We start from the raw sequence: 27,122 nt of genomic DNA on the forward strand, positions 1-27,122 counted from the left end.
CGAGTCTGACTTGAGCCCCGCCCCCTGGTGCCTGCGGGCGCTCGATTGGTCGAAGATTCTCTCCAGGTGAGGACCAAGGCGAGAGTGGGCGGAGCCAGGCAGGGGCACGTGATTTGCCGGTGACTGGAGTACCCGGTCCCTGGCCACTGTCAGCTCTGGTCTGCCGCGTGCCGGGGGGGAAGTGCCGGGGCCACTGCCGGGAGGGATCTTAGGAGGGATCATAGGGTGAGCGACAGCTGTACAGCGCCTGGGAGGGCACGGGCGGGCGGGAGGAGGGGGCTGCGTGCACCCGGATGAGGTGCGGGACGAGGATCCCTCTGTGTTCCGGGGACGTGCCTGCCCCCGGGCATTGTCGGGAATGCGGACGTTCAGGGGCTGGGAGCTGCCGCTGGTGTTTGGGTGGGAGGATTTGTGTGGTCAGTGGAAGGACAGTGCAAGGTCCTTGAAGCAATAGGACCTTTCGTCCTCACAAGTCCCTTGTCTGGGTTTGGGAAGTGAGCTCGGTGCTCTCCTACCCTAGTTCGAGTCAGGACTTACCCCTTATTCTGCAGGTGACCTTGGGGAAGTCCTTTAACACCTGTTTGTGCCCCAGGGATAGATGGGGAGAAGGTGCACAGCAGGGGCTGGAGAATAACACCAGAGGAGAAATGGTGACGTGCTAGGGCCGTCTCAGGGTCCAGTTACAGTTTTTCCCTCAGGGAACATCTTTGAGGTTTCCCTATTTCTCTCATTTTGTTCAGGACTGAATCCTACCATTGGACTGCAATTACTTTACGATAATGAACTTGATCTATTCGAAACTCACCCACCCCCAACTGCCACTACTCTCCCCACATTCTTAAACTAGAATCTGAGGTCAGGAAGGAACTTGGATAAGCCACTTACTTTGATTAACCTCAGTTTTTCAATCTGTAAAATGGGGAGAAATAATAATGGTAGCAAAATCTGCCTTATTACGGGATTATTGGAAGGATTGAAGGAGATAATTTATGTGAGTGTAAACTGTCAGCATTACAAGTGCGAGTTCTAGTGCAACTCTCTTTATAAATGAGGACAGAGGGCTAGGGAGGTTCATGACTTATCCAAGGGCATGTAACTATTAACTGGGAGAAAGGGCTGGACTTGACTCTTGGCCCAGAGTTCTTTCACTTGTACCACACTGATCCTCTCCACTGAATGTTTTGAGGGATGTCTCCTTCCTTCCCTTCCTTACATTCCTTTTGTCTCTTCCAGACATCTCCTGAAGAGCTGCCATGTCTGGGAATTTTACATCTTCCTCAGAACAGAACAACAATAGCTGTGAAACCAAAACCTCAAGTCTTCGAATGTCAGAGAAGAAATGTTGTGAGTTCTGGGAAAGAGGAGAGGCTGGTCTCTCCTAGGATTTTGTCTTTGGAAAATAGATTACAATCCAACTGCTTGCTGCTTGGTGGGAGTGAGAAATAATTCTTTGACATGACAATTTAAAACAAAGTCTACAAGCAGAATTTTCTGTCTGAAACAAGTAGACTCCGTGAAATGTCTGTCCTTGGGGCTGGCTTGCTGGTGTAGCCCAGCATTTTCTTACTGCTTTCTTTAAATGAATCTCTATCTTCTGGGGGTATCTTCACACTTGAATGATGTTGAAAGTTAAGGTAAGCATTGTTGTACACACAAGGAGTAAGGCAGAGTGGCAGGGTGCAGGAGTTGCTTGGAGCTGATACTGTTAACAGTTTCCCTTTGTGTCCTGGGCTAAGTTTGGTGAGGGTGCTGCTTGCTGCAGAAACTGCACATCAGAGCCGGTAGCTCATTTCTGCAGGCCTCGGGGGAATCCGCCATGACATTTGACTCCTCACTGTGTCTGGGGCACCTTACTTTCTCACAGGTTTAGCCTTTGCACTTTATAAACTATTTTCCCTGCAAGTTCATTCCTCTGGGGACAGGTTTCTCAGGAGCATTTTCATGCCAATCTTTTAGAGAGAGACAGCAGGTGGGTTTGCAGAGAGATGAAGTGTCATTCCCTGTCCGCATGATTCTGCATGCCTAAGCATCATTAAGGCTGCAAGCCTGCATAGCCCACTCCAGAAGGTCCTGGGCAGCTGGTCCCCAAATGTTTCGGGGAACCTCAAGGAATGCTAACCCTTGCCCCTGCTTCCAGATTGCACCTTTCCTTTGGAACCCTGTCAGTCTATTCTTCTCGCTTCAGTGGTTATATATATCAGCAGGTGGAAAAGCAGACCATCATGAGACCTGGGATCATCTCTTGTTCAAAGCTTTGCCTAGAGTCTCGACCTTGATGTTAGGCTCTTGTTAGTCTCATGATTAGTGGTGATAATCTCTTTCACCAGCACCCTTGAGGCTTGCTGGGGTTTGGGCTTTGCAGAGTCAGCTTGTTTGGATGTGATCCTGGGGTTGGTGCACCTCTGTGATTAGGGTCTCCTTTCTCTGCCAGGGCAGGAGCCAGGTACCAAGGGCAAATACCCTGTGGGAGATAACTAGTATAGTATGATGTTTGAGTGCAGTCTCTGCAGTCAGACTGCCTGGTTTGGATCCTGGTTTTACTACTTCCTAGCTGGGTGCCCTTGAACAAGTTGCTCCTCTCCATGCCTCAGTTTACTCCTTTATAAAATGGGGACGCTAATGGTATCTCCCCCCAGAGGGATGTGAGAATTAAACGAGTAAATATAGGAAGGCACTTAGAAGAGTGTTGGACACACAGCTAAGGTGTGTTATTTTCCACTAGTGACTCTATTTGCATGTTGTATTTATTCCTGAAACATTATATATAGATTGAATTATGCTCTAAACGTTGTGCTGGGAGCACATTATTTAAGTGCCCTGTGAAGAATTATATTTTCAGTAAAGAATGTTTTTTCCTCTTGTTTAACAGTATTGTAACTCAGATTTTGGGGTATGGGATGCACATCTTAAAGAGAGGTGCACTCGTGTTACTAGGACATTTGATCCAAAAGAGAGCAGAGAGCTGTGGGAGAGGGGAGTTGATAATTGTGGGAATCTCCGACTCTGCACAATGCCCTGTGTCTGTCCTCCTAGCTCTGCTTTATTCTCCATAGGAATCTCCTATCTGCCTTCTTACCTCTTCTGTGGTTTTTCTGTCTTGAGGGCTTTTGATTAGTCATGAAAGTGGTAATCTCAGGTCTCTTTCCTGTGCTCTAGGCTAATTCCTGCTCCGGGCTCTGATTTCTCCTTTCCAAGCTCCACTCTCTTCTCCCCAACTGGAATCTGAGTTGTCCTAAAGCCACTGTCATGCATTTACCCCATTCTCTTCTCTCATGGGTTGGACTATGAGACTGTTGTAGCCGTAGTTAAAGGAGAAACAGTTATGAGAATATGTGTTGGTTTATTTCCTTTTTCTGTTATTTGCCTGTATCTTGGAACAGGCTTCCCTGGCTGCCTAGTGTTCACCCCCAGACGTTGCTTTATGAATAGCTCCACCGGTATCCCCTTGCTGCTGATTACACTTGTGCTGCCCGCCTTCGACTCTGCGAAGTGGCTGAGCTGGAGACTTTAGGGTGACTTTAGGGAGACTAAAGGGTGACTTTAGGGAGCCAAAACCTCCAAAGGAGCATTACTGGAACTTCAGCTGCTCCAGGGGTGTGGGTGAAGGGGAGGTGCTGGCTGAGGTGCCTTTAATGTGGCCAGATTATGGTTTCAGGGCTCTGTTAAAGCAGGAATTGGCAGTGAGAGAAGCCCTACTTGGTTTTTTTCTTTGTTTCTTTTATTCTTTGATATTTTGAGTAGGTCTGGAACAGGCAAGTTCCCATGTGTACCTTGCCCTAATTACAAAAGCAATATGTGTTCATGAAAAATTCAAACAATACAGAAAGTGAAAAGTAAAAAACTCTCACGATTCTCCTGCCCCTGTTAAGTTTGATTCTTCCCGACATCTTATTCTGGTGTATCCTAGTAATGGAATGGGTTCACACTGTACATGCTCTGTTCTGCTGCCCTTTTGCTTTTATTTTTTAACTTACTGTATCGTGGACATTTTTTCACGTCAGTAAATCCACATTTACCTCTTTCTGCATGGTATTGCACTGTATGGATATGCTGCCTTCCACTGATGGACATTCATGTTGTTTCCAGTTTTCCACCATCACAAACAGCGCTGCAGTGAGCATCCTTGCACAGACACTTTGCATGTGTGTACTAGCAGCCTTTCCTACAGAAATAATAGGAGAAGAGAGACACACATTTGAAATGTTAATGGGCATTACTAATTTGCTCTCCTAAAAAGTTGTATATTAGCTGTTTTTAATATTTCAAAGTGCTTGATGGAAATTGGGCGTTACCAACTATAGCTGCACTGGTTAACTAAAACATTAACTTTCTTAGTATTTGGCAGCAGAATTTGGATATTTCATGCCTATCAGTCAAACAGCAGGAGATAATGGGCAGTTTTATGACTTCTGGTGAATTAAAAGAAGATACTACTAATGAAACACACTTTAATGGGCAGCATAGTTCAGAAATATTGGGCCTATTTAAAAGAAATAGTGGGAGAAGACCTTGGCCATGAAAAGGCCGGGAATCGTGCGCCTTCTAGACCACCCTTTGGGACGAGATCCGAGAGCATAGTCATGCTTACCACCTGGCTCTCTCCGTCAGGTGCTGGTGAGAACTGGTGGCTGGGACTGAGTGGGCTGTCGTGAAACCAGGAGTCTGGTCAGAGCTCTGACCTTGACTTTCTACTGTGGGATGTGGGCCAGGCTCTTCACTTCTCTGGGCCTGAGTTTTTCTCTCTGTAGGAGGGAAGTTATCAAGTCCTCATTTCCCCTCAGTGTGTTCATGAAGGGAGAATAAGTTTAAGATTGAGAAAGTGAGTTAAACTTTGTGTAAAGAAGGCAGAAGAGAATTTCAGGATTACAACAGCTTTCCATTATGTGTCAAGGGATATGTTACACTGTTAATGAAGCTAGTCAGCATGAAGTATCTACTATTCAAATTAAGGTGCTGGTGGTGGTGGTGGTTGTGGTCTTGGTGGTAGTGGTTTTTTTGTTGTTTTTTGGGGTTTTTTTTTCTGAGGATGATTCGCCCTGAGCTAACATCTGTGCCAATCCCCCTCTATTTTTTTTTCTTTTTTTTTTTTTTTTGGCGAGGAAGATTGGCCCTGCGCTAACATCTGTTGCAATCTTCCTCTTTTTACTTGAGGAAGATTGTCCCTAAGCTAACATCTGTGCCAGTCTGCCTCTATTTTGTATGTGGGATGCCGCCACAGCATGACTTGATGAACAGTGTGTAGATCCACACCTGGGATCCAAACCTGTGAAACATGGGCTGCTGAAGTGAAGCACGTGAGCTTAATCACTATGCCCCCAGACCGGCCCCCTCCTCTATTTTTTTGTATGTGGACACCTCCACAGCATGGCTAGTGAGTGGAGTAGGTCTGTGCCTGGGATCTGAACCTGTGAACCCAGGCCGCTGAAGCGGAGCACGTGGAACCTTAACCATTTGGCCACAGGGCCAGGCCCATGGTTTTGTTTTTTAACAGGCAGGACAGAATGTTCCTAGTTTTGCTGATGTGTCAATTTAAGATAGCAAGTGTGGTTTAGTTTTGTACTCTGGAAAATGAGAATCCCTGGTTGCTGCAGGTGTGTGGGGGTGTGGTGCTGGAGGGCACTGTGGGGAGTCCTTAGTGACCTGTGTTTTCTTTTGTTCTTAGTACTCTCTGTCCATCTGGTAAACATGGAGCAGCTGGTTCCCTGGCTGGCTTCAGAGCAGCTCCCAACTGTCAGTTCATTTTCGGCTTCAGGGAGGGTAACAGGACTTTCGGGGGAAGTGCCTAATGGGCTGGAAGGTGTGGACAAAGCAGGCCTAGAAGTGTAGGTAATGAGCCGAATCATAGGGGATTGAGAATCGCCAAGCCAGAGAAAGTGAGTGAGAAGAGTGCGTCGCCGAGCCAGAGAAAGTAAAAACTCAGGAGGATTTTCCTACTGAAACCGGAGGCAGCTGATCCCAGGCAGAGGAGCTCGGCCTCTTAGGGGTCAGAGATCAGGGATGAACCATCACTGAGGCTGCAGGGTGGCGTTTGCTTGCCTTCGTGCTCCCTATTTGTACAGAGCTGAAAATCACTTATGTTGCTCGTTACCTACCTTGGAGGAACTCCTGCTCAGGTCCGGGAATTTTCTGTGTGTACAGTGCGTAAAGGACTAAAAGCCAAGCCCTCTCACCCTGAGTCTGGACATCCACCCCTCCCTCACCACTGGCCCACTCTTTGGCTTCCGAGTACTTCTTGCCAAACACCCCTCGGAAACTCCTCCTTCCGAGGCCTGTTCTCTACCCAGGCCCTTGTGCCCACTTCTGCATTGAGATCTTTTTATATTCCTTTCTCAAAAGATGAAAATGACTTTCCCATCCAAGTACCTCAATTTTACTGAATTGTTTCTTAGCCTTTCAGGGTCACCTTGCCCCAGGACAGAGAAGCAGCCACAACTTTTAGGGCACCTTCTGGAGAGCAGTGCTGGGAAGTGGAAGGCGGGCGGTTCTTTCCCTTTCCCCTGCTTGTGCAGGGCCTTCCTCATAGGAGCCAGCAGAGCCTGAGCCCCACCGGATGACCTCAGCGTGGGTCTTGGGCCCAGGAAAGTGTCTGGCAGCAGAGCAGTCCCTCTCCCACTGGTCCTCTGTGGCGGGATGGGCAGGAAGGAGCCAGCCCCTGTCAGCAAGCTGATGAGGAATCACGGGCTCTTTTTATGGTGAAAAGCTGCCAAGGAAACATAAGAGCTGGATTCTAGTGCCAGCTCTTCCCATGACTCATCGTGGGTCCTTAGGCAAGTCACCTGACTGACCTCTGAGCTTCTAGTTTGCCCCGCCTGTCCAGTGAGACCTATCTCTGTAAATGAGCATTCCTGAAATAAGTTCCTAAGGAAAGGTGGACCAATGACTGTTCCTCCTTCTAAGTTATCTTGCTTTCATATGGGCCATTGAGGCAGGCTGGCCGTGATGCTGTTGTGGGCTAGCTTTACCGTGCAGCTTCCTGAGATCTAGTCAGAACCTGTGTCAGTAGGCTTTGCCACAGTCTGAATCTCACTATGGTTTAGAAATTCTGGCTTAAGCTCATGTCCTAAGTGCAAAGGCCAAAACAGCTTGAGGCCAGGTTCTTTTTGCAGTGGGCAAGCTGATTCTTGCCTGTGGCTCTGAAGGGGCAGATGGATCCTTAGGATAGAAACTCTGTTGGACCTATTACAGGAGCCAGCTCAATTCTGCACTGGTTGGATCTCCAGGCATAAGACCTTCCTTCACAGCTGTATCATTCTCAAGTTACTAGACGTTCTCACATTAAGGAAGGTGCCATGGTTACTGTCTTTCTAATCCTTACCACTTTTCCTCCTCTTTCCACCTTGGGTACCTCTCTGAAGACGTGTGGGGAAGACATGTCTTGGTTTGGGTACTTTCTGGAAGTCTACATGACCCGTTAACTCTCTTTAGGAAGATTCACCCTGTATCTCCTCAGTTTGCCTCCCCAGTCTTCCTGAACCCTTTCCTCACTGAGGTGTACGAGATTACAACTATGAGGTTCCTAGGACAGTGAATAAACCTTATTCGGCCCCTAGTCATTTAGTTCTGCTCTGTCTCTTCTTCCTCTAGCGTGGGCATCTTACATGACCAACTCTCCAACTCTCATCGTTATGATTGGCTTGCCAGCCCGGGGCAAAACCTATGTGTCCAAGAAACTCACACGTTACCTCAACTGGATTGGGGTACCCACCAAAGGTAGGTGCAGGCCATTCATTCCTTGGGAAGGGAAATGATCAGTTCCTGGGTCTCACAGGCTTCTGAGAGACTTATTCTCCCTGGCATCAAGGTTAAGGGTGCTCCTGGCAGAAATAGTGGTTGCTTCTTGATTTACTGGATTTATTCCCTGTTCACAGATTTGTTTCCTCCTGGCCTGGGTGGATTGGCCTAGTTTTGAGGCAACGCCTTTGATAGCATAGGGCTTTACATTTTTAAAGCCCTTACATAGCCATCATCTTGTCTAATCCTAGCAGTTTCCCTGTGAAATAGCCAAAGTGGTTGAGGAAATTGAAACTCGGAGAGCTTAAGACTTGTCTAAGGTCTAGTAAGTCTGAACTCAAACCTAACTTGACTCCTAAACTGTTGTTGTTCCCAACATACCATGGTGTTTTTCCCATCCCCTTGGCCACTGTGACATTAGACCAAGAAGTCCCCTTTGGTGGGGCCATTGTAATGTTTCATTGCTGAAGGGTATTGGTGTCTTCTGCAGTGTTTAACCTTGGGGTGTATCGGCGCAAAGCAGTCAAGTCCTATAAGTCCTACGACTTCTTCCGGCACGACAATGAGGAGGCCATGAAGATCCGCAAGTGAGTCTTCTCAGGCCTGACCTCCGGGCCAGCTCTTTCTTGGCCATCACAAGACTGGATGTGATAGGGCTTGGTTTTTCTTTCAATAAGTATCCTGTGGGGATTTTAAGTGGAAGTTATTTGCTAGACTGGTCACTGTGGGCTTGAGTTGGTAGAAGAATAGGGCTTAGGAAGATGCATGTATGCTTGTAGGCTCAGCCTACTGAGGGATAAGATATATGCGTGGGGTGGGGGAAGGGGAAAGATATACGATGGTATGAAAACCTCAGTGGGGGTGGTTGAAAAGTCTAGTTAGGGAAAAATTTTGACCAGTGGGAAACCTAAGTGAGAAGGGACGTGACTGCTATAGCAACCCAGCTATTCTTGTCTCTGGCTACGCTGAGCTCGGTCTCGCTCCACTCTGCTGATCTCCTCTGCTCTCATGGCAGACAGTGTGCTCTGGTGGCCCTGGAAGATGTTAAGGCGTATCTCACCGAGGAGAGTGGGCAGATTGCGGTAAGCCTTACCTGCCTCTTCCCTCTCTTGATCTCTACCCTTTCAGCAGCTGGCTGCACAGCCCCACCTTGGGTTCACCTCGGTGGGATTACATTTCTCGGTCCCCACTCATCTACCCTGTGGGTTCTCTTCCCAGGTGTTTGATGCCACCAATACCACTAGGGAGAGGAGGGACATGATTTTGAACTTTGCCAAGGAGAATTCTTTCAAGGTAGGATCTGACTCCATGCTGGAAGAGAAGGGATGAGTGGAGGTAGGGAGTTAGCAGGGACATGTGGATCTGTTTGACCGTGGTAGGTGAGGATAGGATTGTATATCTGATTCTCTTCTCTTGGGGCAAACCCCCAATCCTTGAGTGCTTTCTTTCAGGTCCTTTCTGAGACCCTTAGCCTCTATGTCTGAGGTCCTGGGGACGTGGTAAGAGCTATTTTTAAATGAAGAGGGCTTGAAGGCCACTTGCGTGAAAGAAAGTCCTGGGGGATGGTGGCTGGGGTGGGGCAGGTTTGAGCATGTGCTCTTAATTAACGGCCTGGCCATTTTTGACTCATTTATCACTGCCCTCTCTCCCTGGCCAGGTATTCTTTGTGGAATCTGTCTGTGATGATCCCGACGTCATCGCTGCCAACATCCTGGTGGGTGACACCCCTATGTACCACCACCTCTTTATCCTTTGCCTTGTGTGTATATGTGGGTGGTGGAGGGAGGAGAGTCAACTGGGTAATGAAAGAAAGAAACAGACTTGTTTAATGTCACAGAGTGAGCTTTTGATCTGCCAGAGCACCATTTTGTACTTCTACACTCTTCCTTTGGGAGAGGAAACGGAGGCTTTAAGGAATGAAGTAAGAATTAGCTGTTGAATGGAGGCCAAGACTTAGACTGTAGGAGTCCTGGCCCTGGGTGTTAGCTGGGTGCTGAGGCCTAGGTATGTACTTAGAGCAGATCAGACTCTTCGTTATCTGTTAGGGCCGCCTTATAGGAAGGTCATCTGTCCACTGATGGTCTAACATTCAGGTCAGCACTCTATGCACTGAACACCTCATACCCTGTGTGGTCACAGCATAGGCCAGCATAAGCCCTCTTGACGGGTTGTGCTGTGCTGTGCCGAGCAGACGTCCGTGCGTGGTATCGTGGTAGTGCTCTCTCAGCAACGTAGGAACTTGGGATTGTCTAAGGAAGAGGCATCTGGTCCAAGTCAGGCATGCCTCAGATTAAGCACTCTATTCTGAGTGGTCATGGGGAGAAATGGAAGCCCCTTCTGTTTTCCCAGGAAGCTACGTAAAGGGATTGGGGCTCAGGAGCAGCTTCAGCTGCGTGACTGCTGCTGCCCTTCAGCCAAGGGCAGGCACATGACTCCCCAGTTGTCTTTCCCTTCTTGGTTGCCAGGGTCACAGGACGGGGAGGGGTTGCTTGATGAATGGGGATTGCCAGTGCTCCAGTGAAAGGCCACTTTCATGGACTTCCTTTTCTTTATTTAGCAGTGGCTATTTGCAGGAGGGCTGTCAAGGGCAGACGTCTAACTAGGCCCTGCTCTTCCTATGATTCCAGGAGGTAAAGGTGTCGAGCCCTGACTACCCTGAAAGGAACAGGGAGAATGTGATGGAGGACTTCCTAAAGAGAATTGAGTGCTACAAAGTTACCTATCAACCCCTTGATCCGGACAACTATGACAAGTAAGATTTAAGGCCATGGTTTGAAGGGCCTGAGGCAGGAGGCTCATCTGAGAAAGAGCCTTTCTCCCTCTGTCCTTAAACTTACTTCTGACAATCCAGACCTATAATGTTTACTCATTCCAGAGAAACAAGGTGAGGATTTGTGGCTTCTATGTGAACTGAATCCTTTACTTGAACACTGAAGTGTTTTTTATCATCAATTCTTCCTCTCTATCCTCTAGAGCAAGACTTCTCAACCTCAGCATTATTGACATTTTGAACTGGATAATTCTTTGCTGTGGGGGACCATCTTGTGCATTGTAAGATGTTTAGCAGCATCCCTGGCCTCTGCCCACTAGATACCAGTAACACTCCCAAGATGTGACAACCAGAAATGTTTCCAGACATTGCCAAATGCTCCCTGGAGAGCAAAATCACCCCCAGCTGAGAGCCACTCCTCCAGATCAACAGTTTTGAACTAGGGTGTTGTAGGACACTCCGCAGAGATGTGTCATCAGTTTTTGATAAATTTTTAAAGTTTAGTGTGTATGTGTGTATATATGTAATATATATGTTAATACATATGTGTATATATACACATTATATAGATTACATTATGTATACACGTATGTAATATACACATTACATATGTATATATGTGTATATACATGCATATGTGATATAATGTATATGTCCTCGGAAACGTGATAGTCTCAGAGAGATGTCTGATCAGTGCTAGCACTGTAGCGGTGTCTGTCAGCAGTGTGATGTAGGATGATGTGTGTGAGCTATAGGAACCATACCAAATGTAGCGTCCCTGTTGAAGAAAGACGTGTGCACGTGGAAACCTGTGAGAATAAGGCCTTTGAAAGGCACGCAGCAGGGGCAGTTAACAGTTCTGTTCAGTTAAGAACACAGCCATGCAGCCAAGTGAATGGCGAGACAGGTGTGCATACCTACTGTTAAATTGCTTCAGTGGTCTGCTTAATGTTTTGAGTCTTTCAGTTCCTTCAAATGTGTTGCCTAGAATGTTAGTATTTGGAGGTGTTCCTTAGTACAGAAGTTGAAAACCACTGCCCTAGATGTGGCATAACAGTGTATTCTTCAGTTAGCCCAAAGTCCTATCTAGAAAAACATTCTAGAAGAATGTGTGTGTGTGTGTTTATAGATGTTATCTCTGGTGGTAGGGTTGTGGGTGATTTTTATTTGCATCATTTTACCTTTTTTTTTCCTGAAATTTTTTTGGAATAAGCACTCAATTTTATAATAAGAAAAATTCCATGATGGCCACGAAGCAAACAGCCTATGGAAGTGCCTTTGAGAGAGGCTTGATTTAGGTGGCTGTACAGAATGCATAAAGATCTCTGTCTGTGGTTCTGCCCCCCTCCCCTCCCTCGCTGCTGGAGGATGCTGTACTCTGGCCAAGTCTTGACCACCTCAGATGGGAGCTGTGCTTCTCACCAAATTTCAGAGTTAGCAAAATCTTCGGGTCGTCTAGTCCAGCCCTGAGGGGAAGCCTGAATTCTGTTTTTCATACTTATCCACATTGCGTGGCACAGTACAGGCTCCGAGGAAAAGGAACTGACTGACTAGAAGGTCAAGAAATTTTACTTCATCTTGGTTGTGAGGAGTAATCCATCCCTTACCATTTGGTTCCTGAAATGTGGGTGGGGGTATGACAGGAGAGGAGGAGGAGCTGCTGTGAGCCTGCAAGTAACTATGGAGATCTTTTCCCCTCCTACTGTTATCCTCAGGTTTTCATACTCAGGGGATTTTTTTTTACCTTCTCTGTTCCAGGGATCTTTCTTTCATCAAGGTGATAAACGTGGGCCAGCGATTTTTAGTGAACAGAGTCCAGGACTACATTCAGAGCAAGATAGTCTACTACCTCATGAACATCCACGTCCAGCCTCGCACCATCTACCTTTGCCGGCACGGAGAGAGCGAGTTCAATCTCTTGGGGAAGATTGGGGGTGACTCTGGCCTCTCGGTGCGGGGAAAACAGGTGAGTAGTTAGCCATCAGGCTGGATTTGTTAGGCTTAGAGTCGAAAGGGCGTGGTGGAGGTCATCTCTTTTATCCCCTTACTTCTTCCTAAATCCCACTGGGGCTTAGGCTGTGGTTTCAGATACTCAAAGCAAGTACTACAGATGTTTTCTTGCTCGCTGATTCTAGCTTTGTATTGAGTGTGGATAACTTGGAACCATTTCTGCTGTGATCCTTCAGCCATCAAATGTCTATTGGGCATGACTTGTGTGCTTAGCACAGTAAGGGGGCTCCAGCTGAAGTTCATTTCCTCTTGGGTTTATCATAACAAGGTAGCACCTTTCAGATTTTGACTATGGTCATACACATTGTCCTTTATAGGGAAAATTAGCAGCTGTATGTGTATATGTGTGTGTGTGTTTCTCTCCTTTTAAAATTTTTACTTCAAACCCCAGTTTGCTCAGGCTCTAAGGAAGTTTCTGGAGGAACAGGAGATAGCAGACCTCAAAGTATGGACGAGCCAGTTAAAGAGGACTATCCAGACCGCTGAATCCCTGGGGGTGACCTATGAGCAGTGGAAGATTCTGAATGAGATTGACGCTGTGAGTAGGCAGCTCCGATGGCTAAAAAGCCAGTAAGAGTCTCCTATTCAGGCAGAAACTCAGAAGTCATGACGTGGGCAGTTTTATTTAGAAAATTGGAACCACCAAGGAGAAACATTGAGGAAGCTGAATCTATGGCCAGTTTGGGGAGGAAGTGGGAACAATTGCACCCCTAGTTGAGGCTTCCTGCCTGCTTGAGCACCTGGGCAATGATGGGACCCAAACCAGTCTCTGGCCTAGCCTCCCTGGCACCTGGGAGAGTGAAACTCCATTTGGTTTCTCTGTATATTTTCCTCTCGGGAAAAAGAAATAGCTAAGGACTCACTTCTTTAATTTCTGCTTAGATCATTTGGTCAGCTATTCTGGAAAAGTCCTTTCTGTATTTTTTCTTGGCTTTCTCTGTCCTTGAGCACAAAAGTAGGCATTTGTTTTTCTTTCCTTCCTCTGTACCCTTTCATGCCTTCTGCAGAAATTTTCCAATCCGCGTCAGTTTCCCCTCCTTCCCTGCTGCCTGTCCCTTTGAGCCTGCTGACTTCTCTTGACCTGTGTTATTCCCAGCAGTAGTAGGAGAAAGCGGCAGCTTAAGCTGGAGCACCTACCAGTCCCAGAAACCCTGGCCAGTCAGTTGCAGTGCAAGAGAGGACCACGCACAGTGCCTGGCGCTTAGAAAGAAGCTAGTGTTCTTCAGTGTCACCCGCTTTATTTGGGTGGGGCTGTGTGGTTCAGTCTGCCTCTTCAAGCCAGTGTGGCTCCTTGCAGGGGGTGTGTGAGGAGATGACCTATGCAGAGATTGAGAAGCAGTACCCAGATGAGTTTGCACTTCGAGATCAAGAGAAATATCTGTATCGATATCCTGGTGGGGAGGTGAGCGTCCTCTCATGTGGGGTGACTGCCCAGCCCTTTGCTGGGGGTTTAACCTTAATTTGGGGGAAGAATTGAGTGTGATTTTGGGGATCTAGAAAGGGTAGTCAAGGCATGAGTTAGTTTATCCTCTGCCTTTGGGCCATACTGTCTTTAATTCAGGTTAGGCAGTGGAATGCCTCATTAATTTGTTAAGATCTCCAGGGAAAGGGGTGACAAGATATCCTCTGTGTTGAGTATATTGTAGAATCAACATGATCTTTTTTACTGCTTTTTTTCATTCCATTCCCTCAATCCCACCCTCACCTGAGCAGGTATAGGCACCAAGTAAATATATGGGATATGAATGATTTACCTTTCATCTTTGGTGTTTTAGACTGTTTCCTGGTCTAAATGGCTTCATGTTTTAGGGATGTATGAGGCAAAGGTAGATAAAACAGCACGGCAGAGGTCTGGGAAACCCCTAGGAGCCTCTTCTTGACTTACACTCTGCCTGTTAATCTGAGGGAAGAAAAAATAACACAGGCTGAATTCAGATTTCCTCACCTTGACCTGTAGTTTTCTCAGTCTGAATGTTGCTCTTGAAAGGTCTGAATATTCTCAAGAGACACCAGGGCTGGGGGGAGTTAGCAGGCGACGTGAAGTCGCTGAGCCTCCAGGAGGAAAGCCAGCTGGGCAAGAAGGAGAATTGGCCTCCTGACTCTGGATGCAGCCCCTGACTTGGCTGCCAGCTTGTACCTGGCCTCCTACCAGCTGCCTCACTTCCCCCACAGTCGTACCAGGACCTGGTGCAGCGGCTGGAGCCCGTCATCATGGAGTTGGAGCGTCAGGGCAACGTCCTCGTCGTCTCCCACCAGGCCGTCATGCGCTGCCTCCTGGCCTACTTCTTGGATAAGGGTGCAGGTGCCATTTGAGGGAAGGGCCAGGGGACGCATCCATGCAGAGGGGCCTGGACTCGGGGTGGCACCAGGATCCGTGGCAACTGGACCTCCCCCTCTTCCACTCACATTGGAGTACATTCCACAGGCAGCAGTGTGGGGCTCCCAGCAGCCACTGGCTATCTCCTTGCTGAAGTTACTCTGCTCGTACAAAAGCCCCCAGTGGAGGGTGGCTGCTGCTGGAGCTCCTTGGTCTTGCTGGGCTAGAGGGCCGCATCGAGCTGACACTCCTGGCAGCATCAGAAAAGTGGTTGAACGTTCCCAGCTTGTTACTTTGGCTACAAAGAGGGTGGTATCTTAGAAGCATCTTCATCCTTTGGATTCAGGGTAGGGCAGTTTCTGGGTAGAGCCATAAGGAAGGCTGCTACCTTCTCTGATACTTTCCTTCCCTTCCTGATCCACCTGAGCTGCTGGGAAGCCTGCAGAATGGCCTTTGGTGTAGCCAGGTGGGCCACAATCTTCCCTTCTGTGGGGCCCTGGCTACAGCACCTACTTGTGTTTTGCCTGCTTGGAAGGATGTAAAATGGACTTATTTTGTTCCTTAGCTACCCCGTAGGTTGGGTGGCTTTTTAGTGGCCATCTTGATAATTGTCTGGGGTTTATGGGAGGAGTTGTACAACTCTAGGTCATGCTAAAAAAAAAAACTCATGAGCTCCTTAGATTTTTCTCTTCCACTAACTTGGCCTTCCTCCATAATACTAAGAGACTTCCCTCACCCGGTCTTTTTGCTTTCAGATGAGCTACCGTACTTGAGGTGCCCTCTCCATACCATCTTCAAACTTACTCCTGTGGCCTACGGTAACTATGAGCTTAGGAGCTGGGCGGGAGGAGGGGATTGAGGAAGGTCAGGATATTTGAATTTTCTCTGAAGTTTGTCTGGAAATTCGACTCCCTCACCCTTGTATACCACGGAAGTTTCATCAATGCCTTCCATTTTTAAAGGGATGTATGTATGTATTTGGGAATACATACTTTCTTTTATGGATGCGTTCACAGTGAAACTAAGGAATTTTTTTGAGCTTTTTTCCTGAAGGCCTCTTTTCTCTCCTCTTTTTTCTCAGGGTGCAAAGTGGAAACAATTAAACTCAATGTGGAGGCTGTGAACACTCACCGTGACAAGCCAACTGTAAGTATTTTGCCACGATGAACACGCAGGTTCCCTGTCACCTTGAGTCTTTGAATCTCTGGCATGAAGAGACTGGGGTTTCTTTTATGTACAAAAGGAAAACAGATCCAAAACTCATGTCCCATGTAGTCTGCTTACTTCCAAAAGGAAGAGATATTGGAATTATTATTTTGTAAAATTAGTACCTCTTTCATGAGTCCTAACCTTGAAAGTTAAATATGGGAAGTGTTTGGCTGAAGTGAGATGCAGATTTTCCCCCAGGAAGCACTCCCTTTAGCAAGCAGGATCCAGAGGAGCCTATAAGGTGGGGTCCAGGGGTGTGGGTTTGTTCCTAGGTCTGTCCTGGTGATCTCTGTGATCTTACATAAGCACCCTCCTTTCTTTGGGCCTGATTCCTGCTTTGAAGTATGATGCTCAAGGAGCTTCTCCCTCTACAACCGTTTAGCTTCCTGGGGCGAGGGGACCAGGCCGTGGCCCATGTCTTATGAGAGACCCCATCTGCCGAGGAGCAGGAGTGGAGGAATCTGTTGTGGTTACAAGCATTATTTAACCTTTATGAGTGAGCTTTGGTTTGGCTTTCATTTGTGTGGTGTCCCTCCGTTTCCAATCAGAACAACTTCCCCAAGAATCAAACCCCTGTAAGGATGAGAAGGAACAGCTTTACGCCTCTGTCCAGTTCGGATACGATAAGGCGTCCAAGAAATTACAGTGTTGGGAGCCGGCCCCTCAAGCCCCTCGGCCCTCTCCGTGCCCTGGACATGCAAGAAGGGGCCGACCAGCCGAAGACCCAAGTCAGCATTCCGGTGGTGTGACCGTGTGTTTCCCTCCAGCCTTAGCCTCCTGCCCTTGTTTCTAATCACCAGGGAATCATTTAACTTCCAACTTCCACCCTTGACCCCCCACCATGGGTCTTAACATAGAACGTGTGGTCATGTGTTTCCAGACCAACCTAAGCTACTCTGCAGTGTGAAACATCTCCCTGCCAGGGGCAAGTGGACAAGTTGGGTGTTTTGGGCCAGGTGCTCAGTTGGAGTGGTCTGGAGGAGGAGGAAAAGGGATGCACTCCCCTGGGGCGATTGGCATAGCTGGGGCTGAGGCTGAGGCATGCCCCATACACTTGGTTCTTGTCTGTCCCCCCGTGTCTAAACTCGCTAATGTCCTTGTGTTGGTAAAGTGGGTGGCGGGGTGGAGGGGCACACAGAAGCCCGTTTTCCCTTCACCTTTGTCTCTTCAAGGTGTGCTTGACTCACAGTCCTTACTTGCCTGCTTTCTTCCCATTCTCTCATCGCCCCTTTGGGTTGTCCAGTGTGGTGCATGGCGTTGTCATTGTGGTGTCTGTCGGAGGGAAGGGGCAGTTGGTGAGAGAGAAGTCTAGGCTCCGTTGATGCTCTCTGCAGTGGGCCTAAATGGATCTGGACCGGGGAAGCCATTCTTTTCCCTTCTCCCTTCCTCTCAAGCCAGGTCCTGCTAGGGTCAGCCCAGGCTACGGAACATTCACAGATGCTCTGGAGCCTGCAAGCATACGTGGGCTGAGAGTTCTTGCCTCCTTTCATGAGAAACAGTCCTAAGTCTTGGATGCCCTGGGGGAAGCTGGCTTTCACTGTGGGGGAAACATCTTGGTTTGTATCCTTCACTTCAGAGCCAGGCATAGGCCTTTTGGCGGCTGTGGAGTGAGGTTTAGGAGAGGAGGGTGGTCTCTAGCTCCTGCAGGGCTCTCGTAGGGTAGTCATGTCTTTTCTCCAGTGGCTCCCAGCTTCTCTGCCAACCACAGCAAGTTTCCTGTCAAAGACTCTGACCTCTGGAGCTGTTTAGAAGGACAGAGTTAGATTCAGGAGTCACCACTGATGTTTGAATTGCTCAAGGCAAAAGGCAAAGAGTTCCCTCGCGATGCTTATTATTTTCCAGTAATTTTCAACACACTCTCCTTTTTAAGTTAAGAAAGTCTTTTTGCATGAGCAGTTTTTTTTCCAAATATGGAAAAGCCTCCCTGGAGTATTCTCTTATCTCATCTTGATGTGCAGAGGAGTCTTTGGGACGCTGTGGGGTCCAGCTCTTCACCGTGTGCATTTACCTATTCACTTCCGTCATTTCATTTTCTCTGTAAGATTCAACAGGAATTGTTGAGAGCAGGGATTCTTAGCCCCTTGGGGGCCCATGATGGCATCTCCTCCCCCCCAAATTTGTATGCAAAACGTATGGATATATGTTTTATCCATATATATGGATATATGTGCATTTTTCTGAGGCAAGTCTAGAGTTCTCATGAGATTTTTAAAAGAGATAGAGGACTCCCCATCTTCAAGTTATCCATTTGTCTGTTAGAGGTAACCAGTGAGAGCAAGTTAGCTGTTTGCCACGGGTGTTTTTGTTTGGTAACAGAAGACCTTTTGCCATCGTTCTCATCTAGGAGTATCTTTAGAATCCCCTTTAGAACTTTTGAAACGTACACATGCCTGGGTCTACTTTAGGCTTAATATTAACTCAGAATCTCTGGGATTGGGGTCTAGACACATGTCTGTTTACATAGCTTCCCTGATGATTCTGATTCTTACTCCAGGTTAGAACTCCGCTTTATGAGGTTGGGTGGAGAAATACTGGGATAGTTCCTTGGACAAAGTGTCAACCTAAGAATTCTGAATTCCTCATGGCTCTGAAACGACAATTGTCTGGAGTTAGACGTTTGAGCAGATCACATTTTAAATAAGGTGTCCCCTTGAAGGCAGGCTGCTGTGTTTTAGAGGGTATTCTAGGCTCTGGTCCCATCTTTAACCTTTATGTTGCAGGGCAGTGTGGAACAAATCACTACATAAATAGTTGTCCTTGAGTAGTAGGGGAGTTTTAAGCACCTTGGAGAGAGGTACTGAGATATAACCTATAGGTGATAAAGGTTATCATCACCGGCAGCTGACTTGTGACCCTGAGTTCTTTATTCCTCCATGCTGAGTGGGACATCACAGCTAGTTTCCAAAGGCTGCTTGCCTAGATTCTGCTCAAAATTGTGCCCAAGATGTAAAGTACCCTGCTGTTTCTGTGTAGCCGTTACGTAATGTGTACTTAGTGTCTTTGTTTGTGGGCTTTGGGCTGGGGGGAGTTGGTGGTGGGGGAAGCATACACAGAAGTAGGAGAAATGTCCCTGCCCTGAAGAAGGTTGTTTTAGAGACAAGGCATATAATTTATAATAAATGAATGTTTGAAAGAGCAGCACATCAAGTCTGTAAGTGTGACATTCAAGTGGAGTATAGGTTACCTCTCCTGACTTTTCTTTTGGCCTATGGCTATGAGACTGAAAGAGTTGGGAGGTGGAAATGTCCCCGCCCTTGTGACAATGAGCTATGGTCTAGGAGGTCTGGGTGGCACTTTTACAGGCTTGCCTCCTCTGACTTTGCTTGGCTGGTGGTGTCTTTAGCCCAAATGAGCATTCATCTGGTCTTTTCTCCTACTGTGTAGTGCGAGTAATTCAGAGCTAATGAATGAGAAGAAGGAGCATTTTGAGCCAAAGACTTTGGATTTGGGCTGTACCTACTTTTAGTGAGAGGAGAATTCCCTAACGAACTGGCATTATGTTACTGTTATAAATCCCAGCATTAGACACAGGTCTCTGGGATGTCCATTCTGGCCTTCAGCCTGCTGATTATTTCTCCACTGTCCCCTGTGCTTGTTTGTTTCCCCAGAAGAGGGGCCTGAGGTGTCTTATTATTCTCACACAGGACACAAGAAATTAGAACTTGACAACAGCAAGGGTTTCAGTATCTTTCAGTTTTTAGAGCCAGGGGAATACAGAATAGAACAGAGCTCTTACTGCAAGTTTTAGAGAAGTCCTACTTCCTACCTTTTCTTTCCTGTGCTCCTCTCACCGCCTTCTTATTGACTGGATGTTGGTAGTATATACACAGTGCTGATTATGTCTGTATCACAAATCCTACAAAGAAAGGATGGACTCCAGAGTACCTTGTGCTGAGGCTTTATGTTATGGGAGAAATAGGTGAAGGCTTTAGCATTTAATCTGTTGGTATAAAATGGGCAAAGGAAAATCACTGTGTATTCTATTTTCTTTTTCTTGCTTCAGAGCTGAATGAGGAATTCTGTGACGGACTTGAAAGAGGAATCTAAAGCAGATTTAGAGAACTAGCTTCTCTTCCTGTCTCCTAATCCTCCAACTGGAGTTTAGCTCCTACTTTTTATCTGTGTTGTCTTTGGTTTTGTTTTCGTAAGAGGATTGTTTTACATTCAGTGGAAAGTGGAATAAGAAAATCTTTTTAAAATATGCGTTTTGCTAGGGGTCTGCCCTATATCATTGTCTCTGGTTTCTGTTTGTTGGTTTTTTTATTTTTTCCCCCAAGAAGTTAGAGTTAGGAATACAATATATTTGTATTCCGACTGAACGGTTGAGTGTTTCCTGTGAGGTTCTGAGTGTTCCCTTTTGCAACCCACGTTTGATCTTCAGAGGCCCTGGCATTTTGAAGAAACGTGATAGAGCTCTTTGGAAATAAATCCATCTTAGGATTTTTCTGTGAGCAGGAGATCTGAGCTCCCAAGAAGCTAACTGGTGCTTGGGGTGCCCAAAGGACATGGGAGAAAATGTCTAATAATTGAGAGAACTATATCTGGGTTATATATTCTTATGCACATTCCATTGTCTTTGCTCAGCCCAGAAGCCATTGTTGTGTTTGTTTTCAAGAAATTTGATAAATTTAGCCAGGTTTTTCAGTATACATTTTGACTTGTTTGTGTTTTAAAATATTTTAATTTTAAAAATATGTAACAATTGAGTCAGGCTGCAACATTGGCAGGAGTGATCTCTGACTTCCCATAGAGGTGACACAGACATCAGAAGTATGTCCTAGAATTTAATTTAGACTCATACTGTCTGGAAGACCATATCTAGTAGTATCTATATGCTGACTGACTGATAGACTGGGGTAGGGTCCCTATGCTGGCTGACTGACAGACTGTAGTAGGGTCCCTGTGCTGACTGACTGACAGATTGTAGTAGGGTCTGTGTGCTGGCTGACTGACTGACTGTAGTAGGGGTCCGTGTGCTGGCTGGCTGACTGTAGTAGGGTCCGTGTGCTGACTGTCTGACAGACTGTAGTAGGGTCCCTGTGCTGACTGACTGACAGACTGTAGTAGGGTCCCTGTGTTGACTGACTGACAGACATGTAGTAGGGTCCGTATGCTGACTGACTGACAGACTCTAGTAGCGTCCCTGTGCTGACTGACTGACAGACTGTAGTAGGGTCCCTGTGCTGACTGACTGACAGACTCTGGTAGGGTCCCTGTGCTGAATGACTGACAGACTCTAGTAGGGTCTCTGTGCTGACTGACTGACAGACTCTAGTAGGGTCTCTGTGCTGACTGACTGACAGACTGTAGTAGGGTCCTGTGCTGACCGACTAACAGACTCTGGTAGGGTCCATAAGCTGACTGACTGACAGACCCTAGTAGGGTCTGTGTGCTGACTGACTGACAGACTGTAGTAGAGTGCCTGTGCTGACTGACTGACAGACTCTAGTAGTGTCCCTGTGCTGACTGACTGACAGACTCTAGTAGGGTCTCTCTGCTGACTGACTGACAGACCCTAGTAGGGTCCGTATGCTGACAATCTGATTGGTTTCTAATTATACCAGTTGGTAGTGTATGCACATTATTGTAATTCTCTGTCTATTGCATGTGTCCTACAAAGAAAGGAAGTAAACACTCTATATGTTTTCTTTAGGGGGATGTTCTGTGCACTATGATTTTTAATAGACATTTCTTTGAGAGTAGCAGCCAAATTCTCATTTTGTAGAAAATGAAGGTTGTACATCACTTGTATGATATTTTGTAAACTCAGCTGAAGAAATGCCTGCTCAAAGCCTGAAATTGTTACCCCCATTGAAGCCATGCCACCGCTCCCCACTTCAGGCAGGACTTGACTTTCACCATCCGTTTCTGAACCTCTGTGTCCTCAGCGTCCCTCTTGTAGAATGTAGCATTCCGTTGGATAATGCTGCTGTTTTTAGTTTGCCATGCATTTGACTCTTACTCATAATCTAATAAATAAAAGTGCAAAGGAAATTTTGCATTCAAAAATTGATTTTAAGAGTTGACAGAAGTATTCTTTCCAGTAAGCCTTTCACTGGGGATCCATGACCACTATTTACCTACTCAATGTTTTTGTATCTGAATTGCTCGTGTACATTTTTTTCTTGTGTTGAAGTAACAAGATCAACTCATTCTGATATGGTGATGGTTTTGCTGTGGCAAAAGCAAAGGACTCATCACCAGCTGTGCCCTTCGGAGGGGTTGGGAGTGGGCTGAGCACCGCTGGGTTGAATGGGAATGGGTTGAATTGGGAACCCAAGCACTAGAGGTATCCTGCAGATTTCCCAGGCACAGCTCTGCTGAAAGAAGAAACTTAAGTGCTTAGCAGCATTCTGGTTTAATCTGGTGACATTGATATCAAAATATGCCACTCAGATCCACATAAGGTGTGTATAACTGTACTTGAAATGTGTTTTTGGTGTGTGTGTAGAATGGGTAAATAAAATTGTTGAGTAACTTGAACCTATCAGAAGGCTTCTGGGTTTTTTGTTTTGTATTTTGGGTTGTGTTCTCCACCCACTCCTCCACCCCCAAAACTTTGCCTCATGAGCCAAAGCCGGTTCACAGTGTAGGCATGGCTCTCTTCCGCCACCTTCTGGGGAAGATGGGAAGGACATGATGGAAGGCACACACACTTCAGTAGGAGTTGTGTGTACTTTTGGTGCCTCTACAAGAATTAAGAAAAAATTACCTTTGACCACACTGTGCTGTGACTCCCATTAGCAACATGTAACTCCTTGTTTATTGTAAAGAAAAACCCTGGAGAGCTCTTAGAATTTAGTGGGCTGTTCCTTCTAAAATATGACCTGCTGTTTCTAAAGAGATTACAGCCAATGGGATAAAACGGCATTTAACTTTTTCTGGGACAGGAAATAGAGGTGGAATTGTGTCACCATTCTCATGGCTCATTCCTTGTTCCCTAACAAGGACCAGGAGCTGTTAGACACGCAGACAGCGGGGCCCCATCCCAGGCCTACTGAATCAGAATCTTCATTTTAACAGGATTACCAGGTGATTCAGATGCACATTTAACGTTTGAGAAACTTCTAGGGGGAAGAATTTCTCACAAGGTAAAATGTGAAATCTCAGTTTATGAGAAGTTGATTTCTGCTCTGATGACTGATTTCAGCATGGACTGGGATAACGGCAGTGGAAGAGACCCTCCTCAGGAGCCAGGGAGTCCTGACCACGGTGTCACTTTCTTGGTGTGGTCTCTGGGCTCGTGTAGCCTACATGCTCCCCTTTTACCGCAGGGTGCCCTCCGGCTTCTGCCTCAGGTGTTGGGTATGTAGCTTATGGTCTAGGTCTGAAAGAAGCGCCTGGTCCAACATGGTCACAAGGTTAGGGAAGGAAGCCCGTGACGATGCCGTTAGAGTTGGCCTGACTCCTGAGAGTAAAGAGGTGTGTGCCGGCACAGCACTGTGTCTGTGCATGTGTGAGATGCGGGGGTGTGGACGCTGGGGGAGCAGTGGAAGGGTGGGGGAGGGATTCTGCTCCACTTTCCTTCGTCACTTGTGGTGGTGTAACGGCTTTGTTTCTCTTCCTCTCTGGCTCCTAGGCAAAGGCTGTGCTGGCTGTGCACAGGCACTCCTCTGCAGCGTCCCTCACATTGCTCTCCTGATGATGTGGAGGCGGGGGCCAGACCTCTCCGGGGCACTGGGATCTGCTGATAAGCTTGGGATGTCGGCTCCACGGGGGCTTGAACAGGAAGTTAAGTGAGGATTGGATATTTGGAGCCACCAAAATGAGGCCTGGAAAAACATCACCACATTTCTTCCTCTCATGCCTAGTGGCAATATTAGTTACACTGAAAAATTTAACTTCCCTGTGACTCAAAATGTTTAACAGCCTGAACTGATTAGTTTCTGTTATCCCTTTGCTGGGTTTGGCCCAGGTTGGCCAATCTTGTTCTGTTTCAGCATTTAGCATCCTACCTGTGACTCTGTCCCTGGCTGGCTATACTTTGCCTAAAGTGCAAATGCACCTTGTCGGATTTAATTGTTTCCAAGTGGGAGGGCTGAACTCCAGCAAGCCTTTGCTGTGCTGTGAGAGCTGGTCTCTGCATCCATTACAGGTGAGCAGGCTCGAGTACAGTATACATATGTTAGCAGTCACTTTTTTGTCACATTGGAAACAAGAGACAAATTCACCAGGTGATTGGAGGATACCTGAGAAATTTCAGTCCCTAAAACATCTCTTCTGTGGTAATAGAAGAGCAGTGTCAGTAGCAACCTTTTCGTTTAGAGAAGTTTTTCTTGTTTCAGGCCCCTTGAGGGCAGGATCTGACTACAAGGCTCCCGAAAATGGGTACCTGTCTTCTAAGTTCTCTTTTGTAGCTAGTGTATTTTCTGTCTGATACTGTGTGCCTCTCATAGCTGAAGAGGGCTAATGTTGTTCTCTCCAGTGGTTGGGAACGAGGGCTGGAGGGAAAAGTAGAGTGCCTTTTACATCGCATGAAGAAGTAAAGAAAGTTCCCGGGGGATCAACTCTCCCAGGGAGTTCTTTTGGTTTCAAAACAGGTCCAGGGAGACATGTCCTTCTGTGGGGTCTGTCACGGTGATATGTTCTCTAAGAAAGCTGTGGCTGTGACTTCAAAAGCAGCTGGTCTCTGATGCCTGCCTCTTAGCTAGTTGTCACTGTTCTGGTCTACTGGGCTCTCATGCGAGACATCGGGGAAGAGGAGGGAACCAAGCCCTCAATGCGTTAGTCATTTGGTTTCCCTTGGAGATAAGCTGGGTAATTTTTCCCTAGATCAATGATTGTCAGATGTACAAATATGTCTCTGTAGATGTGATTTTAATACGTCACTACTCCTGAAGGAGGATGAGGAAGCTCCAAAGGATATCATATCATACAAGCAAAATCCTTTTTTTTTTTTTTTTTTTTAAGGATAGTAAGTTTTTAGCTTTAAAAAAGTTTTTGTCCCTTTCGCTCAGATGCCCGCTTGCTGGGCAAGAGGGTAAGTAGCAAGGAAAGTAGTGAAACACAACTTTTCCCAAACGGTTCTTTTATACGGTGCTTGATGCAGGGTTCTGTTACCTAAGATGTGATGAGCTGGGCTGCAGGCAGTGCAGCATCCAGCAACTAGGAGCTGATTTTATACCCACAAAGCTGCCTTCAGAGAGGCTGCTGACTGCTCCGCAGCGGGCGATTTTCACCTGGCTGCTTGTAGCGTGCTGGACTGTAATGATTTTTGTTCTCATGGTGCAGGCTTCTTTCTGCATCTGAATACACTGTCTTTTGATGATCAGAAAATGTTTTTATCTAGTTATTTATTCATCCATGCAAGGTATTTTTAAGTCCTCATGTTAGTGTTTGCATGTATTTAATTAGAATGTAAGGTAATTTGTGTTGTCAGTTTTTTGGTAGGAATTCAGGTAGTTTGAGCTTTTAAGTCTAATGTCCACAGTATCACCTTAAATTAAATTTCCAGAATATAGGTATCTGTCTTCTGTGAAAGGATAATGACTGTGTTAAGGCATAGTAGCTTTCTTTTGAAAACTTTTTCTCATTGATTTTTATTATAAGTATAAATCAAGAGATGCATTTCTCTGAAGAAAAGTTTATCTCCTGGATAAATAAAATCATGCTAATATATGTGAGTAATATGTATTGTTTTTATAATAAGAAATACAATAAAAGTTATTTTTAATTAAAAAATGCTATTAATTTTTAAAATCACACACAAAAGAAGGTGACATTTGGTACATTATACATACACAAAATATTAGTAACATCATCCAAAATGTGTTTGAAACTAGCTTCTTTAAAATGATTCTCAAAGTATTAGATTGTATATATTTCCAACGGGTGGTTTTACTTGCTGACTCCTGCCTTTGTTGAGTTCCATTAGCATTTCTGAAGACTTCTGGGACCATTACTGCCATGTGTTAGCAACATTCTTGAGCTTTATTAACTTATTCAAAACATTTAATGATCACCTATTGGTTGCCATGCAATGACTAAAACAAAGCCCTTGTCCTCTTTCTAGGGTTTATTATTGGGAAGGAAAAAGTTAACAGTAGGTCTGTAACCCATCCCTCCCTACTAGGGATACCTTCCCCCTTATGAATGTCCTTGACCAAAACCATTAGTAGATAACAGTTAGGTAAATGTTTGTGGTAAAGGAACTTGGAACACTCTCTTTAGGGTCAGTAGCAATAGAGATGAAATGAAATGTTCATAATAACAGTAGAGCAATTACAAGTTCTACAAGTCCAAGGGCTTTGATAGCATGAAAATAATTTATGAATTCCCCAAGTTTGAAACTGAGAGAGAGTGGTTATAAGTGTTCCTAAATATACTGAGCTTCAGCAGTGTATCTGGCGGAGTAACAATAATGAGGGGGTCAAGGGTGTAATTTCTTCAGAAAGATCTCCGAGCTCTTTTGCGAGTGTTATCTTATTCAGCAATCCAGCCATCATTTGTGGAGAAAGGCTACGAGTGTCTGGGATCATTCTCCCTGTGTGACAGTTAGGTGAAGGAACAAATGCCTTTGCTGAGTGACTCACCTGAACAGTGAGGGAGTTTTTGTCAGAGCACATACCTGAGAGCAAGGCAAATCATAAGATTGGTAACAGTGAGGGCCCAACAAACATATAACTTACCATTTTAAACATGTAACTTAGCTGGAAACTTAACAAAGATATCAGGATTAGAAAATGGGTATTCAGAGAGTGCTCCAGTGTTGGGTGATGGTCATTATTTGCTTTATTTCTGTAGCCTTAATTACGTCGTGTCTTAAGCCTCTCCAGGGTCTTCACTGGGGACTCACTGTGAGGGGGTCAGCCCTCAGGCTCACTAGCTTGCCTTTGTTGGTGACAACCCCGCTGGCACTTCCTGTGGCAGTCTAGGACCAGCCTATTCCCATGCTTTCTGGTCTCGAAGTATTCTGCACCATCCAACCTACATTCATTGTCTTGAACTCATTTGAGAATTTGACAAAAGCTAAGGACTCTCTCCTCAGGAAAAGGTAGACACACATAAGTTTTGCATACAGTTTAGGGGGGTCATGACCTCGTGAAACCCATCCCTGGACCTCAGGGTAGGAAACCAGGAGCTAGA

At 46.2% G+C, this 27,122-nt stretch overlaps 1 protein-coding gene across 4 annotated transcripts; it reads left to right on the plus strand.

Annotated features, from left to right (window-relative positions):
* The first annotated feature begins 144 nt into the window (after nt 1-144).
* On the plus strand, nt 145-25,685 carry PFKFB2 (6-phosphofructo-2-kinase/fructose-2,6-biphosphatase 2). 4 transcript variants are annotated; one of them, XM_087437345.1, is made up of 17 exons: nt 145-225; nt 1,234-1,344; nt 7,585-7,710; nt 8,222-8,318; nt 8,747-8,813; nt 8,950-9,024; nt 9,389-9,445; nt 10,359-10,483; nt 12,260-12,467; nt 12,903-13,049; nt 13,809-13,913; nt 14,684-14,813; nt 15,584-15,646; nt 15,910-15,974; nt 16,586-16,765; nt 22,928-22,936; nt 23,623-25,685. In XM_087437345.1, the coding sequence occupies exons 2-17, from the start codon at nt 1,254-1,256 to the stop codon at nt 23,677-23,679; spliced, it is 1,602 nt and encodes a 533-aa protein (XP_087293471.1). In that variant the 5' UTR covers nt 145-225; nt 1,234-1,253; the 3' UTR covers nt 23,680-25,685. The 4 variants fall into 4 exon arrangements, with proteins under 4 accessions (XP_087293471.1, XP_014638948.1, XP_004425142.1 ...); XM_014783462.2 differs by lacking the exons at nt 16,586-16,765; nt 22,928-22,936 and having other exon boundaries at nt 23,617-25,685; XM_004425085.3 differs by lacking the exons at nt 22,928-22,936; nt 23,623-25,685 and having other exon boundaries at nt 16,586-22,050.
* The last annotated feature ends 1,437 nt before the right edge of the window (nt 25,686-27,122 follow it).

Source organism: Ceratotherium simum, chromosome 2 (genome assembly GCF_057802395.1).
Source record: "Ceratotherium simum simum isolate JZ-2026a chromosome 2, ASM5780239v1, whole genome shotgun sequence".
In the NCBI taxonomy this organism is placed as follows: domain Eukaryota; kingdom Metazoa; phylum Chordata; class Mammalia; order Perissodactyla; family Rhinocerotidae; genus Ceratotherium; species Ceratotherium simum.

What these genes read in the sequence shown, in the direction of transcription:
- PFKFB2 (XM_087437345.1), top strand. Translation starts at nt 1,254, where the DNA reads ATGTCTGGGAATTTTACATCTTCCTCAGAACAGAACAACAATAGCTGT. An exon ending in GATTGGGGTACCCACCAAAG is followed by an intron (nt 7,711 to 8,221) that starts GTAGGTGCAGGC and finishes TGTCTTCTGCAG; the next exon opens with TGTTTAACCTTGGGGTGTAT. An exon ending in ACTTACTCCTGTGGCCTACG is followed by an intron (nt 15,647 to 15,909) that starts GTAACTATGAGC and finishes CTTTTTTCTCAG; the next exon opens with GGTGCAAAGTGGAAACAATT.